At 47.9% G+C, this 16,957-nt stretch overlaps 1 protein-coding gene across 2 annotated transcripts; it reads left to right on the top strand.

Annotated features, from left to right (window-relative positions):
* Positions 1-7,679: 7,679 nt before the first annotated feature.
* EMX2 (empty spiracles homeobox 2) lies at positions 7,680-16,192 on the top strand. 2 transcript variants are annotated; one of them, XM_027852021.1, is made up of 3 exons: positions 7,680-8,750; positions 11,347-11,531; positions 15,193-16,192. In XM_027852021.1, exons 1-3 carry the CDS (start codon positions 8,357-8,359, stop codon positions 15,358-15,360), a joined length of 747 nt encoding a protein of 248 aa, XP_027707822.1. In that variant the 5' UTR covers positions 7,680-8,356; the 3' UTR covers positions 15,361-16,192. The 2 variants fall into 2 exon arrangements, with proteins under 2 accessions (XP_027707822.1, XP_027707823.1); XM_027852022.1 differs by lacking the exon at positions 11,347-11,531 and having other exon boundaries at positions 15,193-15,296.
* Positions 16,193-16,957: the final 765 nt, after the last annotated feature.

Below are 16,957 nucleotides of genomic sequence, written 5' to 3'. Positions count from 1 at the left end.
CACTCACCTCGGTGTCTGCAAAGTCCGGTTTAAACCAGGACAACCTCAGGGTCTTTTGACCGGAAATGCGCAGTTTCAAATGAAAAGGTGGAAAACAGAAAGGAAACCAGGACCATACTTCCAGAGTGGTTGGCCATTGGGGTAGATACTTGGTTGTTCATATCCCTCCTGAAGCATATCCAAGGCTCCCAGGGCTCCGGAATAGAGAGCAAGGAAAGAGGTATGAGACCCAGGAGACGCTCAGCCAGGGAATCTTTTAGTGTCCACAACTGGCCTGGGAACAAATTGAATACCACCGCTCAGGTTTAAATTCTGCAAGGAAAAAAAGCCGAGTCCTCTTTTCTCGCACCCTACCCCCACCCCAGACAACGTCCAAACTCTACAAATAAAAACAAAGCCCTATTTGAAGATCTAGCTGTAGGTCTCCTTTCTAAAAGCTACAGAAAATTCTAAATTAGATTGAGACCAGATAGTGGGGAAGGGGTATGATTTTTACCTTGGAGCCCTTGAAAGGGATGGAGGGAGGGGAAGGAGCTTCTGCTCACACTAAGGGGAGGGGGGAGCTGGCTGAGACCCAGAGAAGAATAGTGGACTTTGAGTCAAAGAACTCAGAAGACCTGGGATGAATTCTTTCTCTGCCATTTAATAGTTGTGTCACCTTGGGCAAGTCGCTGTCCTCGCTACCGCAGCTTTCTCATCTGTAAAAGGAAGGTGTTGGGTCTCTATCCGAATTAACATTATGTGATCCTGTAGTCGGTTTTAAAAAGCAACTGAACCCAGGAAGTTAGGGGCTGGGCCAGAACCCAAGCCACCACTTCACTCGAGTGAAGTGTTTTTTAAAGTCCGGAAAGATAGGAAAATGAGCCTGGGTGGTGTTTGGGGATTCAACATCGCAAGACACACAAGAGTTTTAAAAGCAACAACAACAGTGATTGGACAGCTACCGTTTAATAAATGATAGTCGAAATTCACTTCTGAGCTTAAATGTTTGTCCTTGAAATATTTTTCTGGCAGAGGAAAAATATCAGGGATATCAGAGCGGGAAGAGACTTACAGAAGGTCGATGATAAGGAGAAGGGTCACCAAAAGGAGATAGAGCATAATCTCGAAGATGCTGGTTGAGGAAAGAATAGTCTTCGTCTATCTGCTGAAAGCTGGATTTCGCTGAACAGCGTTCAAGGAATCAAAGTTTCAAGAGTCATCTCACCCACTCGGGAGGAAAGAGAGTGGAAGGGACAGACCATTTATTTATCTTCGCCTAGCTGATCAGCACCCCCAGATTGCCTGTGAACTTCACGAAGCAACCATTTCACCTGGCACGTTCCCTCTATGCGGGTTTCCAGGAAAAAGCACGCGAATGTTATTTCCACATATTACGTGTATACACCTTTTCGAACTGAGAGAAGACAGAACTTCGAGAGACGGGGAGAGTTGCAGGCAATGAGATGGAAGAGGGGGTACGGAGTGAGGTTCAGGGAGAAACTGTCCCCTTGGCTAGTCCCCCTCCCACTAAGAAATACGTTCTTGCCTGGGAGAAGAATGGAACCTGGGACACCGATATCTCCCCTTTCCCCGCCTCAGATGTAATAGTAACTTCACTATTTGTTCTCGGTAATAGTTGGACAAAACGGCGCAGGTAGCAGAGAACTTTAGTTATCCGAAACTGGGCTGCCACGTTCCGTGCGTTCTTGCGCCTTTCTGCCCGTGGCTCGCGCAATGGGACATGACCGGCCCTCTGGTCTTTGGCCGTTCCTCAACTATTGGCCTGGAGGCGTGGCTGGTGCAGCAGAGAAGTGACTGGCGGGAGTGAGTCTTGTTCTCTATCTCAAAAGAGGAGGGGAAAACGAAGGATAATTTGTTTAAAGTGACCTTATGTCTATTATGCAAGTACACCAGCTTCCCGGATTTTTGTGCAGAAGATCACAGAAAGTCCACCACGCCAGAGCTGACTGATTTAGCTCTTAAATCTGTCCGTACACACCATCGCAGGGTGGGGTTTGAACTCTTGGCAGAAAGCATAAAGAACTGGGAGTCGGTGGGTTAAGGGTAAGGAGGATGTGTATCTTTTCTTTTTTTTTTTTTTTTTTTTTCGTCGTTGGGAGAGGCTACCTCCCCTTCTCTCCCTCCTCCTCCACCCACCCTTGTTCAATCGCTGGGCATCTGGGCTCTAGAGGGGGTGGGGGGAGGTGTAAGGAAGGATAAAAGTCAGCTATTCGTGGATGGACTGGTTAGAACTCTGAAGAGCAGGTCGCTCCAAACTTCCTTTGTGGGTTTGTGCCCGTGAGACCACTAGGCGGCGCTGCTCACACACCAATCTGGCTCGTCTGTTAGTAAGGTATTCCAGCAGAGAGCAGCCTCAGTCGCAGAGAAGCGGGATGGAGTAGGGGTGGTGGGGCATTCGTTTATTTGCGTGCCATCAGGAAAAAAATTTTTTTTTAATTTACAATTTTCGTGTTCGTACCGTTCCTCTCTGTGAGTGGTGAGAAACTAAGAAAGTAGGAAACAATCTAGTGAAATGCAAACAATTGATACCTTTATTTACAGAAGACCTTCTTCTCTGGCTAATTTCACCAGTTTGGAAGTCCTAGATACATCGCAGTCGATGCACACTTCATCTTTCAATACCCGTATTCCAGATTTATAGCATGCCATCAATACTCTATGACTCGTTCTATATAGCATAGAGGTGAGCCCTGAATTTGAGTCTCTAAATGCCTCAACTAATCAATCCTGACATAGATGTTTATTAGACACAAGGTGCTTCGCGTCTGCGCTATGCCGTATGTTACATACATACCAAATATAGCCCTTGATAACAATTCTTCGGGCAAGAAAGAGTTTGCTTCCGTGTAGCCCAGATCTGGGAAAAGGAAGGAAATGGAAAAACAAAACAGGATCATGTTCTTGGAATCCCACACTGGGAATCCTCTTGTTTGAGGACATCTCGGAAACCTAGACTAGGGAGATTCCATCTTCCCACAGCCTTTTTAGAAGTGCTCCGTGGTTTGTAAAGGAGTGACCAAGAATTACAGCACTGGTCCCAGAAAAGACTACCTCAAGCCAGGGTCGACCCTTTGCCTTGAAAATCTCAAGATTAGATTGTTGAGTACAAACTGACCCTCTGGTCAAAGAGTTATAGTGTCTGGTGTCTACAGTGTCCGTTTGCATTCATCCTGGGCGTACCCACCGGCAAGCACACTTCGAAGGTGCATGGGGTTTTGCGTAGTTCTATTTACATTTCTCAGAGTTGGAAGACGCGACTTCTCTCGTATTCTATAAGATAGCCTCAGTCCCTAACTGCTCTGCACACCTTTAACCTTACTGGCTCAGGGCTGGCTTCGCCCTGATTTGCCCAGTCACCCTTTCCAAGTCACCACGCACTCACGCACCGACAAGCAGGAGAAATATTCTTTCACCTGCCGTCGTGGGGTTAGACCCTTAAATCCTGGGACAAAACCGGGGTCGAGATGGGTCTGAGTAAGGTGTGGACGAAGGGGGAGAGTGGCGAAGTCTCCAAAGAGACCTTTAGAGCTGAGCTGAGATGAGCATCTAAGTCGCCACCTGTCAGTCTCCCGGACTTCGGAAGAGGCTCGAGAGCGAGTCAACATTGGCCTTCGAAGCACCTGAACTCAGAGAAGCAGCTAGATTGCGGGCCCTGAACGCTCCTAGCCCTGTGCTTTGGCCAAGGCAAGAGGCCCCTGTCCTTTAATAAGTAACTCACCTTTTTGATTCGCTTGCGTGTCGCGGGGTCTTTAACTTGTGAACCTGTCCCCTGTGTTTCCGAGGTACAGGCGCATGAATTACCATAGATTACCCCCACTTAGTATGCGCTTAAAGGACTGAGAACCAGGGAAAATCTATTTATCGATATTTAGGACTCATAAGAAGCGCATTAAACTGTGTGTTTAGTAGACTAATTGTCTCTCCTCCTGCTCTCCTCCCTCCAACGCACACACGCTCAGCTCGCTCTCTCTTCCTCTCTCTCTTACACACACACACACACACACACACATACGTCTCACTCAGGGGCTGGCCTCCCAAAGCCTCGTATCAAGGAAAGCGAAACCAGAAAATTTGTGCCATTTTGGGGCGAGTTTTGCATCAGGCTGGCCCCGGGTGAATAATTCACTTTGGAAAGAAGGCCGGGGATGATTTATAAACAACTCCCTTCCCACCACCACCCTTGCTGACTTCAGAGTTGTGGAAAACACTTTGGGATGTTTTTAAGGGAGGGGCCTGGAGACAAGAGAAGCAAATGAAGCTCCCCTCACAAACACCAGCCTCCCTCCAACTCTACCCTGTTTCAAACCCAAATCATCATGACTTCGCCTGAAGTCCAGAAAACGGGGTAATCCAGGAAAGGTTAGACCAAGAAAGGTGCAAGGTTTTCAAGGGTCCATCCTTCTAGGGCTCAATGGCTGCACCACAGGACCAACTAGGTATCAGAGACCTTCTCCAGAGCAGGGGCGAGAATTTTAGAAAAGGCATTTCAGTGTCGGCTCTCACCCGCTTAAAAGGCTGGGGATGCTACGGACCCTTTGGCTCTCAGTAATGTCTTTTCTAATTGCACAACCTCATTCCCACTTCTCAACTTAACTCCACGCCAATAATTAAAAACATATCCAAGGTTATTTGGGTCCCAGCATCCTTGGGGTAGTCCCAGGTGTCTGGCTTCCAGATCCCACCTAGTTGAACACATCTAAGCCCCTTGGTTCTGGCCAGTGATGAGTTTCCCAGAAGCTGGGACCCACTGAGTCTGACATTCCACGTTATACCTCCCCAGAAATGGCTTGAAAATTTCCAAAACTTGCCTCCAAAGCCGGGGGACCCACGGCCAGCGGCGCTGATCCTTAGGATGACCTCAAGCAGGCAGGCTATGAATCTGGAGGTGGTGGGAAGAGAAATTTTTTCCTCCAAATAAAATTTCCTCCGACCCTCCTCAGCCCAGACACACTCTTCAACTCTACAAGGTCCCTAGCCTTGGCTCTCCAGATTCATGTTCCCTGGACCTGGTTGACTTTGTGGGACCAACAGGTCCAAGTTCTGTGTCTTTTCCATTCGAAAAACTATCGGGGATTGAAAGCGTACTACTTAAACCCCCAGGTTCATCCCAATACTTAGACTTACAAACTCTTTAGGATATTAATTTGCTTTTTATAACACGGGCTTGGGCCAGCGTTTTTCACCACCTCTCCTCCTCCCCACCACCGTACACTTACGTTTACACACTTACACACACACACACACACACACACACACTCCAAGTATAATACTCTGGGTTTCAGTAATTCTCTTTACTGTTCCTAACCAAACCGGAGAAGTTTGTGTATTTTAAAATTTTCTTAACTTTGTATGATTACTGGACAAGAGATGGTGGGGTGGGGTGAAGGTTGGGGCAGGGAGTTAGTCGGAGGCAGGCGATGGGGAGATTTCGTCTTCTTAGGAGAGGCTGGGGGAATCAGTTTTCCTGCCCCCTGTTTTCTAGTCTCCCCCCCCCACCTCCCAAACACACATTCCAACCAACAACCAACACAACCATTCGAGTTGGAGGTTTTTTCGTCTAGGTCCCCGTCCCAGGGAGCTGGGCCCAGTTTCTCAGTTAGCTCAGGCCCTCAAGTAAACCACCAGGTGCAGTCAAACTCCCTTGGGGGAGGGGCATCCCTGGACAAAGGGTGAAACCCAGGACACGACCCCTGCTCCGCTCGCTCCGTGCTACGAATGAAACCCAGAAAGTGCAGGAGGAAGGGGGGGTTACCCAAAAGAGACTACAGAATCTTCAGGCAACTGCTTTTTACCTACTAGTGTGGGTATGTACATATGTGTGTATGAGTGGGTATGTACAATATGTGTATTTGCAAATCAGTGCTGGATAAAGAAATAGCCAAGTTAGGGGTGGGGTATGCAAGAACTTTTTAGCACAAAACTCCAGTCATTAATGCGCTAGGATACCTAAGAGAAGACGGTTCCTAAATGTCCTACCTAAATATATGGTCCAATTTTCAGAAGGGATTTCCAAAGACAACACCCCCCCCCATGCCAACACTAACAAAAATAAGTCGATAAACAAGCAAATAAAGAAAGGAGGGGAAATGTGGGGTATAAGAAGAGGTATGGGGTCACCCACTGAGCAAAAGAAAAAGATCCTCAGATAATCACTTTTAGAAGAAATATGTATCCAGACACGGCATTTTTCCTGTTGTTGTAGGCTCCTAAAAATGTGTGTATCGAGTTGTTATTTCTGTCTTCCCCCCATTTTCCCCTCCCGGTCTACTTTCTCCTAGGTTTCTCGGCAACCTATTCACTCAACACAAGCATTTCTGCGTCCTTAAGATAAATTACACCGCCTCGGTGTAATAGATTTAAAGTACGCCAGATTTTTTTTTTTATATAATTAATTGTAAACGTGAAAAATACCTGCTGGTACTTCACTTTAGAAGAATGTAATTGGCAAAAAAAAAAAAAGGAAAAAAGAGGCGGCTGATGAATAGATAATAGATCTTTAACTACCAATAAACAGTAAGCTGCAGCCAGCAGCCTCGGGATGTGATCATAATTATTCCTCGGCGCGAACCAATGGGGATGAGGGAACTCAGCCCTAAAATCATCCCAAAACCAAAGGCGAACTCGAAAATACGGACAAGGTCTGGAGCCTGAGATCCAACTCACTCTCACTGTGCCTAGTCCTCTCCCTGACTGAAGCCTGAGATTCAACTCACACCGCTCGTGGTCCTCTCCCAGACATAGCAATTAACAATCCAGGGTGGGGCATGGTGGTAGATGCTTTAATAAATTGCATTAGCAACAACAATAATAACAAAGATAATATAACAATGACCGCTAAGACACAAACTGCTTCTACCTCCACAGTACAGACTCTTTTCCCCAGAACTTTCGAAAGAAGTGTTTGTATGTGTGATGGGGGAGGGTGTGTGTGTGTGGAGGGTAGAGGTCGTAATCACCACCCAGGAGGAAAAAAAGTGTGATTTGATTAAGAGAAGGGACAAGCTAGCAGTAAGCTCTGGTTGCCCTTTGAAGGGGGTGCGCTGGTGTCGATTTGCCAACTACCTAACAGGGCAGGGTCTCTTGGACCCTCTCGGTCCCAGAGACGCTTTGGAACTCAGATTTGGAAAGGACAGATCTGGGTAGCAGAGAAGGGGAGGGTACATCTCTCAGAGTTTACTCTTCGCCTAGGAGACAACATTAAGTTTCCCCCTCAGGAGGGGGAGGGGGATGGAGAAATATAATAGTTTCCCCCACCCTCACCCCAAGCCAGCCCCCTTTAGCCCTCCCCATGCGTCCCACTCCCTCCTCCCCCGGGCTCAATTCTGGAATGAGAAGCGGCGGAGCGCGCGAGAGGAATCTGTGCTCTCCTACCTGCCCCCGTGGCAGCTGGCTCGGGTTGGGAGGGGAAGCTGTGGATGGTGGCGGCGGCAGCGCCCGGCGGGGACTCTGTTGGGACCTGGGCGCCCCGGAGGGAGTGGTGGTAGAGGTGGAGAAGGAGGCGGGGGAGAGAGAGGAGGAGGTGGAGAAGGAGGAGGAGGAAGAGGAAGAGGAGGAAGAGGAGGAGGAGACGAAGAAGAAGGAAGAGGAGGAGGAGGGGACGAAGAAGGAGGAAGAGGAGGAGAAGGTGAAGAAACTGCAGCTGCCGCCGCCTTGGTGAGCACTGGGAGAAGGCGCAAGAGCCGACAAGCGCAAGAGCAGCGGCTCAGGCAGCCCTCGACTCCGTTCCACTCCGGGCCCGGATCCAGCCCTCCAGGTTCCCAGCAGCTCGCCTCCCTCTGACGCACTTTAAAGAGTCTCCCCCCTTCCACCTCAAGGCGAGTAATAGCGACCAATCATCAAGCCATTTACCAGGCTTCAGAGGAAGCTGTTTATGTGATCCCCGCACTAATTAGGCTCATGAACTAACAAATCGTTTGCACAACTTGTGAAGAACCGAGTACATCCATGGATTGTCTTTGGACTTAGGGTGCCCTGCCCGCCTTTTGCAGAAGAGAGGAAACTTTTTTTTCTCCCTCGAGAAACTTTTTCCCCCCTTTTCTCTGCTCGCAGCTCTGGGTCCCCCACGCTACCTCGCCAAAAAAAAAAAAAAAAATACCCCTCCCCACCCCAGCCTGCAAACTCTTCTGGAAGGATTTTTTTTTCTTCTCTCATCTTTGAGTGCGTTCTGGTTCAAGATTCTCGGGCTCCTTCCAGTTGCTTTGGCTCTCCTCTCCCTCCCCCTCCCCCCTTTTCTTTTCTTTCGACAGCACGACAAAAATATCATTTTTTTTCTCCCCGAAACTCGGCGTCGGAGCCAGCGCATTGCTGACGCTCCGGAGCGGGGGAGCCCCCAGGACTCGCTCGGCGGCGCAGCATGTTCCAGCCGGCGCCCAAGCGCTGTTTCACCATCGAGTCGCTGGTGGCCAAGGACAACCCCCTGCCCGCCTCGCGCTCCGAGGACCCCATCCGCCCGGCGGCTCTCAGCTATGCCAACTCCAGCCCCATAAACCCCTTCCTCAATGGCTTCCACACGGCAGCCGGCAGGGGCGTCTACTCCAACCCGGACTTGGTGTTTGCAGAAGCCGTCTCCCACCCGCCCAATCCCGCCGTGCCGGTCCACCCGGTGCCGCCGCCGCACGCCCTGGCTGCACACCCCTTGCCCTCCTCGCACTCGCCCCACCCCCTCTTCGCCTCGCAGCAGAGAGACCCATCCACGTTCTACCCCTGGCTTATCCACAGGTACCGATATCTGGGCCACAGATTTCAAGGTACGTGCCACGTTGCCTAGGTCCCTGCTCGCCTTTTCTACTCCCCTATCCCCCTTTCATCTCCAAGAACCGGTCTGGGCGCAGCAAGATTGGGAAGGCGTTGTTTTGAAAGGCCTTGGCATTTTATCCCTTCAGCTTTTCTGGGATTCGGGATCCCGGGTTTGGAAGTCCTGCAGTAGGAAAGTTGTGCTTGTTGAATGAAAGCAGAAAGAGAGCTGGAGGTTTTAGCTGCTTCCTTTTCTCCCTCCTCTTTCTCTCCCCGAAACGAGTTGACCGTTTTAGGGGAAGAAAGACGGAGAAGTTGTCACAGTCTGTAGAGGGGCTTAAAGTGAGGGGAGCTTGGGGGGCACTGGAGGGGAAAAGCCACCGCGTTCGTTGTGTGAAGGTAAACGCAGGAAAAAGCTTCGAACCAGATTGTTCTTCAGCTACCCCCCCCCCCCCCACACACACCCCTCCGCCCCAGTGCTTTCCGTCGCTGCACCAGCTCCGGGTCTGCATAAGGCAGCCACCCTCGACTGAGATAGCCTCTTTTGCCTCGGTTTCGTTAGAAACTCTTTTACCGTGCACGCCACACCTCCTTCAGTCGCAGTCTGACCACCACCCCATCACCCTGGGCAGAGACTATCATCGCGTCTTGGAGTGGATCCCCAACCACCCATCGATAAAGACATTTTATTTCATTTAGATTTTTAGAGATGGAGGGAGGGAACTGGATAATAGATAAGGGTGGAATCATCTTCTCTGGCTCTTGACGACCACGTAAATTACAGCTCCCTGGAGCCACGGCAGAAAGGCAGGTTTGGTCTGGTTTATTGTATTTCTTTCTTTAAAAGAAATAACCCAGTTGGGAGATAAGGGCTAGTGAAGGCTGTTTGGTTGTTTTTTTTTACAATTTCTTCTCCCTCTCTTTCACTCTCATTTTTCCCCCGGAGGGAGAGCGAGCGAGACCTCAACCGACGGGAAAGGGTTTAGGTAGCAAGAGTAATTAGTAATCAGATGAGGGAAAATAGCCACTTTTGAGGGCAGTCGATCAAAACGCAGCTGGCCGTTGATTAACCCTTAATGTCCCTGCTAACGGTTGGAGATAAAGGGGTGTCACCCCCTTCGCCCACTACATGTATATTTTCCTTTTTTTTTTTAAAAAAAAATGACCTGAGATCTCCCCAACTCTGTTTGAACTTGACCGTTGAGTGTGGGTTTGTTTATAGCTTTTCGTTTTGTGTGTTTTGGGCTTGGGTTTACTATTCTTACTGAGATCTCTCACCGCTTCTCTCTACGGTTCTCCTAGTAAAGTTTAAGATTTTCCTTCCTAACTTCGCGAAATAACCAGGAACTATCCAAGGCCAAACTTTGCAAACGGATTAACGTTCACAAAATAAAATGACACAAGCTTTCGATCACAGCAATGATTTCTCCGGGTCCTTGGGAATTGGGAGCAGAAAGAGCTACTTCAGCTAGGAGAAAGAATAGTCCCAGCAGACTGCTAAGATTATATTTAAAATCTCCTCCCCGGGTGCAACAATAGATTATCTGTTCTCTCTCCCCCATTCCCCCATTATCTTAAGAACTAATAATAAAAATTAAAATAATAAAAATTAAAATTCCGACAGTAGCCGGAAAAAAAAATGGGAATCGCAGCTTGTTGCTTTTCCAGTTCGAGTGAAGAAGTTAAATCGGGGAAAAAATATATCACCTAGTCCCTTCCCTGAATGGGGGCCCTAGATGCTGGGGCCATAGTTCTTTTTCTTCTCCTAGGCCCGTGTGACAAGTTGAGAAACGGGAGAAGAAATGGGGCAGGTCAAAGGGAGTGAGCAGGAGAGAGAGCTGAGTGTGCTAGGAGCACAGCAGGCTTCGGCTGTAGCTTTGCCTTTGGCTGAAACTCGGACAATCTGAACCAGCCAGACCCTGTCCTCCTGAGCCGGGCTTTGGGCTGGGGCCGATCTGAGTCGTATGCCAGGCCGAAACCCGAGGGATTTGTAGGAAGTTGGGGACGGGGATGCGTTGAGAGCTGAGTGGGGTTTGGCGGTAGTGTAACCCCCTTTCTCAGCTGTGGGGACTAGGCAGGTTCGTCAAGTTAGCAGGTCCCAGCTCTGGGCCAGATCGAGCCGAGTTGTGGGCTGTTTCTGGCTGGGCACTTTGGCTGTAGTGCTACAGAAGAAAGGAGAGGACCAGGCCTCCTTGAGTCGGTTCGTTTTATTCTGACTTTTAAAAGATGACGAGTTACATGATATTCCTCTCTTTTTCCTCCCCCCACCCCCAGGCAGGGTCGTCAATTTATTTATCGTGATCCTTACTTCTAATAACCCGATTGTTACAGTTTTGCTCTAAGAGAGCTGGTGTAGGTCCTGCTTTCCCCCTCTTTCTGTTTTCCATTCTTTCAGAACTCCCTGCTCCAATGAAGCAATTGTTTTGTTTGTGGGGGCGAGTGGGAATGGTGGGATGGGAAAGGAAGAGAAGAGTTATCTCCCTCACTTAGGGAAAAGGCTGCTTGGTCCCCTCGAAGCCCATCCTGTTTTGATGGCAGTAACTCCTAGGGAGGGGTAAGGGGAGGAAGCCTGTGTTCCTAATGCAAGCTCTGCTGTTCCCTACCCCTCAGGAAATGAAACGAGCCCAGAAAGCTTCCTTTTGCACAATGCCCTGGCCCGAAAGCCCAAGCGGATCCGTACAGCCTTCTCCCCGTCGCAATTACTGAGACTGGAACATGCCTTTGAGAAGAATCACTACGTTGTGGGAGCGGAGAGGAAACAGCTGGCCCACAGCCTCAGCCTCACAGAAACTCAGGTAAGAGAGGATGCTGGAGTGGCATTAGAGTCCCACTTGCCGTGAAGATGGTCGATCCGTGGTGCTCAGGCAATCCCTGGGGCAAGGGACTTGTTGGGAAGGCTGGCATGGGGGCCAGAAAAGAGAAGGGACAGACCTGTTCTATTCTCCCGGCCCCAGGTAGTTTTACGGGTTTGTGTGTCTCAAATGACTCAACTCCACTGAGTGAGGCCAGCTTCTCGGAAATAAGGCAGGCTACTCTAAAGTCGCCATGAAAAAAAGAGTCGGCACCCAGAGGGGACATCAAGGAATCTCAGTGGAATTCCGATTGAGTAGTGTGGGAGGTGTGCTCGGCCTGGCTTTTAGGGCTGTGGAATCTCAAAGATCTTTTAGTTCAACCGCCTCATTTTACTGAGAAGAAAAATGAGGTCCAGATTTGGGATGAGCCGTTGCTCACATTTAGGCAGCTTGGAGTTTGGACAATCTGGATTGCCTCACTGGTCAAAAACGCTTTCCTTTTTACTTTTTAAAAAATTGATTGTTTAGTTTTTGTTGTGTTTGTTTGTTTAAGGCTCTGGGGGCGAGAGCCTCATTTGATTTCGATCCACTAGGGAAGATTAGTGACTTTCGTGGTTTGCGGGGCGTCGAAGTGAGCCTTGAAATCTACAGAGATTGATTAGAGAGGGTTTTGTCTTGTATTTATTTATTTTAAAATCTAGTAATTCGGGCAGAGTGTTGTATTCTTCCCTTCCCGTTTCTCCTCCCCCATTGGCCTAGCTCTACCAGTCCCTGGAAAGCTAGTAAGAAGGCAAGGGATTGTAATAAGGATGAGGCTGACTGGGGCTACAGGAGAATAGGCCACAGATGAGTGGTTGGTTCGTCTGAGTAACTAGAGGTTGTGTTTGTAAGAGGCAATCTAACAAATGGGGTTTCAACTCCTTTCCGGAGCCCAGAATGGCAGTTATTTACAGCACGGACAGATTAGTCCACTGTCTGTGGAAGCAAGCTTTGCCTTCCCGGGCATGGAGCGGGGTGGTGGAGTGTGCAGGGCAAACTATTGGGGAAGGGACAGGGGAGGAAGAGATGGCTCTGGTAGGGTGGCTTTGGAACTGATGGCAACGGACCCTCTAATGTTGGGGGAAAGATCATCCCCCTTTCGGAGAGGAGACTAGGAAGACACCAGTAGCCTTGGAGAATAAGTAAAGGAGGAAGGAGAGAACGAGAAAGCGAAGTTTGAGGTGGTGTAGGCATCCACGCTAATTCAAGAGTGGGTTAAATATAGACAGTCCAAGAAGTGTGAGTTGTTTCTTATTTGGGTTCGATGGCTCAGGGTTTGTTTGTTTTTGTTTTTTTAGTTAAGGGTGTATAGAGGAGCAATGATCTGCCTCCCTCTGCCTCTCCCAACTGACCGATGCTCTTTCTGCTTCGACAATTCTCTTCACGCTGTATGGCTCTTTCGGGTGCTTACATCTCTGGAAACGTGTTACCTATCAAGGACCCAGATCCCAGGTGGAAGAGACGCCATCCGCCAGAGTGGGGCCATTTGAATGGTTTCTCGCCCCAACTGCAGCGGCTATTGGGGGTTCTGCTGTTTATATCATTTCCCCCTCCCCCATTTTGTTAGTGGAGAGAGAGGGAGCTGAACGGTCTCCTCCCCCCCCCCCCCCCCCTTATAAACCCTGGGGGGGGGGGGGGGGGGGGGCGAACTGCTGTCCGGGCTGGGACTGGGGCTGGGGGTTGGGCCTAGGCAGGAGGCGGGGGCCAACTACAGTAAGCTGTACTGTACTATAGAACCACTAGGCTAGTTCAAAGTTCTCGTAAACAGTAACGTTTTCTGGGCGGATTAAGTTGTAACACTTTTTTTTTTTTGAGACGATAAGAGGTTGAGGCTTTTGTTTTAAAATGTCCCCCGGACAAAACAGAACAGGGGATCTCCACTTTTATGAGGTTCTCGGAACAAGGCACAGCTCCGGCTTATTTCCCCCTAGAAAGCTGTATTTAAGGTGGTCTTTGTCCAGCCTGATTCCGACGCTGGTTGGAGTCTTTTGTCTTGGTGTCAACCCCCCGATCTCGACAAACGGGCTCCCTTTGGAGAGCAGCGTGGAGAAATGAACCATCCTCCCCCTCAATTAGCAAACTAAAAGCAAATTAAACTCACCCTTGTTCCCGCTCAGCTTTTTAATGGGAGACTTTTGGGGAATATGAAAATGCGGGGAGAGAGAGCTAGGGGACTGGTTTCGATGGGGCTAGGCTCGGAGGAGGCAGTGAGAAAGCCTAAAGACGAGGCGATTTGATGGCACTGCAGCCGCTACTCTGGCTGACTTTGCAGGAGGCTTGGTTAGATGTCCTCTGCTCCTACACCCAACCAGAGTTTAGATCAGAGACTCAGATAGTGGTGTTGGTGATGATGATTCTAATGGTGAGAACAAGAAGAGATGAGAAGACGTTTATGGTCTTCATTTTGCCAGAGCTTGTCCCGGCTTTGCAGGCTACGAACTTCTGGATTGATCCTGCCTTCTTAGTCTGTCTGAAGACCAAAGAGCAGAGGGGCCCCAGGCATGTTTTCAATCATTTGGGCTTGATTCGGAACCTATTTCCCAGTATCCTTCAGATGAGATGAGGGGCCATCGAGTCTGATTTGTTCTGGCCTGGAGTTCCCAAGCTTTCGAACAATTGACATCTTGAATTTCACTGTTTACAAAAGGAGACATCCTGAAACTCTCATAGGAACAGGGGAGCTGCTAAACCGAACAGAAGCCCCGAGTACAAGGTGTCACCAGGGCCTGAGCCTACTTACTGCTTCTGCGGAGTGATATTCTCTCTCTTTCTCTCTCTCTCTCTCTCTCTCTCTCTCTCTCTTTGACTTCTGAATGCTTTCACTTTTGAACCACTTTTCATGAAAAGGCACCTTTGGATCTGAAACCTGGGGACCGCTCTTCCCCTCCCCCAGTTCACTCACCGTTCTGCCTTCTCACCTCTGACTCACCCTAAACTTCTCCTCAAAGGGAGAAAAAAACTACCTAAATGAAGAGAAATCTAAAAATAGTGACCTCAGGCCTATGCTAAGCAACTGAACCTATATTTAGGGTTCAGTGTCCAAGTGTGGAGAAAATAATAAAAAGCATATTGAACTCTTGAAAGGAAGAAGAGCAGCGGGGGTTTCTAGCTTATGTATTTTCATTCTTTTTTTCCCTAATTTTTTAAAAAGCCCTTTCATATTTTTGAAGGCTTGATGTCCAGTGGTTACTTTTCAGCGCCTAGTTTCGAAAGCACCCTGGGCTTCGGAATGCTTTAACTGTTGTTCAGGAAGGCTTTACTGACAACAGAGACATCGGAGTGGCCGGAAAGGGGGGCGCTGTCCAGTCCCATCCCGGCTGTGTTAGCACTGAGCTGGAAGCAGGCCGAAGTCTCCTTTTCCTCAGGTGTCCCCTGGGTGAGGGAACCAAGTCATTGTTAACCCAAGAGTCTCACCCCAAAGAATGAGAAAAGGGGAAAGTCTCTCTCTCTCTCTCTCTCTCTCTCTCTCTCTCCTTTCTTTCTCTCAGGTGTGTAGATGCGTGTTTTTTCTTCTTTAGGTGTGTAGATGCGTGTTTTAAATCTATCTTCGTAATCTCTATTTAAGGAGAAAGGGACAAACTACCACGAGAGAAACTAACCCACCATTTTCTGCTTCCCGCTGTAGGTAAAAGTATGGTTTCAGAACAGAAGAACGAAGTTCAAACGTCAGAAGTTAGAGGAAGAGGGTTCGGATTCTCAACAGAAGAAAAAAGGGACGCATCATATTAACCGATGGAGAATCGCTACCAAACAGGCTAGTCCAGAGGAAATAGACGTCACATCAGACGATTAAAAACAAAAACAAAAACAAAATCCCGCACAAACAAAAACGAGACATAACAGAGACAGAAAAAGGAGAAGAACAAAAACAAGCAAGCAAAATCCAACAAACCACAAACACACAAAGAGAAAGAGAGAAGGTGGCACTTAGAAACTTTCCAGCAGAAAGTGTTAAGGATCACAACCCAAGGCAGAGTGGAGACTGAGGAGAAGGCTCCTTCATCAACATGCAATTCTCGTCTAAAGAGGCAGGAGAGAGAGAGAAAGAGAGAGAGAGAGAGAGAGAGAGAGAGAGAGAGAGAGAGAGAGAAAGGGGAGAGAGAGAGAGAGAAAGGGGAGAGAGAGAGGTCCAAAATGTGGCATGGCCGACCCGGCTGGGACAAGGGGAGCTGTCAATCAAAAACCAAACCATGGAGACAAGATGATTGACAGGTATTCCGTTTATTGCAGTCCACTTTAAAAATGATAATGATAATAATTATGATAAAAAAACCAACCAGGCAGAAGACATTTTTTGCACTTCGAAGTTTTCCACTCTTTAAAAATAATGATAGTGATAATAACAATCGCAGTTCCAGATCCAGCCCAAACCCCACACCTATTTCAGAAACTTGAATTGCATGTACCATTTGTTGGGCAAACGGTGTCTAAAGACAGAAATTGAATTGTAATTTTTTTCCTTTTTAAGACAGGTCTGTGTGCTTTTTAATTTCTATTTTTACGAGAAATGTACAGTCTGTAAACATTTATTGATAACTTCTGACGTCAAAGTGATTGTGACAGCTAAATGAAGTAGCCGTTCACCAATAGTGGTCCTCTAAAGAGAAAAAGAGATGAGAGGGGAGGGAGAGGCTGGAAAGGGGGTTGGGGTGGTGGGGGGAGGGTGGAGAGAAATCTTTACTTTTGCTGGAAAAAAATTAAATCCTGGTGTGTTTTTTTTTAATTTTTTGACATTCCCTTTCCGACCATCTTGAAGCTTAAAATAGGCGTGAATTTAAACTTTGGTGGTTGGAGAAATTGGCAGAATTCAGCCATTCGAAGTGGTTCTTCAAAACTTCTTTAAAATGCAAAAACAAAAACAAAAAACAAAAACAAAACAAAACCCAAACTCAAGGACTGTAGAGGGATTGATGTTGAGTGTGGCAAATATCGGGCGGCGACTTTTCAAGCACTGAGTTTATATTCCAAGATCCTAGAGCTACTAAAGAGTGACAAATGGTTCCTTAATGTCTTCTATACCAGAATGTAAATATTTTTGTGTTTTGTGTTAATTTGTTAGAATTCTAACACACTATATACTTCCAAGAAGTATGTCAATGTCAATATTTTGTCAATAAAGATTTATCAATATGCCCGCAGAGTAGTCGTCTTCGAAAATTGAAGCGGATTAAAAAAAAAAAAGTATACGTATATATGTACTTATATACGGCGTCCCAAAAGTCTTAGTGCAGCTTTAAGCTTAAAGCTGCACTAAGACTTTTGGGACATCCTGTGCATGTACACATATGTATAGATTATGTATGTATGTGTATATATGTATGTATTCCTCTTGGGAACTTGAGAAACTTGGGAAGTCAAGGGGCAGCTAGATATTTGACTCTTCCGCCTCT

This window comes from Vombatus ursinus, unplaced genomic scaffold (assembly GCF_900497805.2).
Source record: "Vombatus ursinus unplaced genomic scaffold, bare-nosed wombat genome assembly UNPS02009205.1, whole genome shotgun sequence".
Lineage (NCBI taxonomy): Eukaryota > Metazoa > Chordata > Mammalia > Diprotodontia > Vombatidae > Vombatus > Vombatus ursinus.
Note: the sequence above shows the minus strand (reverse complement) of the source record. Positions and strands in the feature narration are given on the sequence as shown.

Coding starts and splice junctions, on each gene's coding strand:
- EMX2 (XM_027852021.1), top strand. CDS start 8,357: ATGTTCCAGCCGGCGCCCAAGCGCTGTTTCACCATCGAGTCGCTGGTG. Junction 8,751..11,346: donor TCTGGGCCACAGATTTCAAG/GTACGTGCCACG, acceptor CCTACCCCTCAG/GAAATGAAACGAGCCCAGAA. Junction 11,532..15,192: donor TCAGCCTCACAGAAACTCAG/GTAAGAGAGGAT, acceptor TTCCCGCTGTAG/GTAAAAGTATGGTTTCAGAA.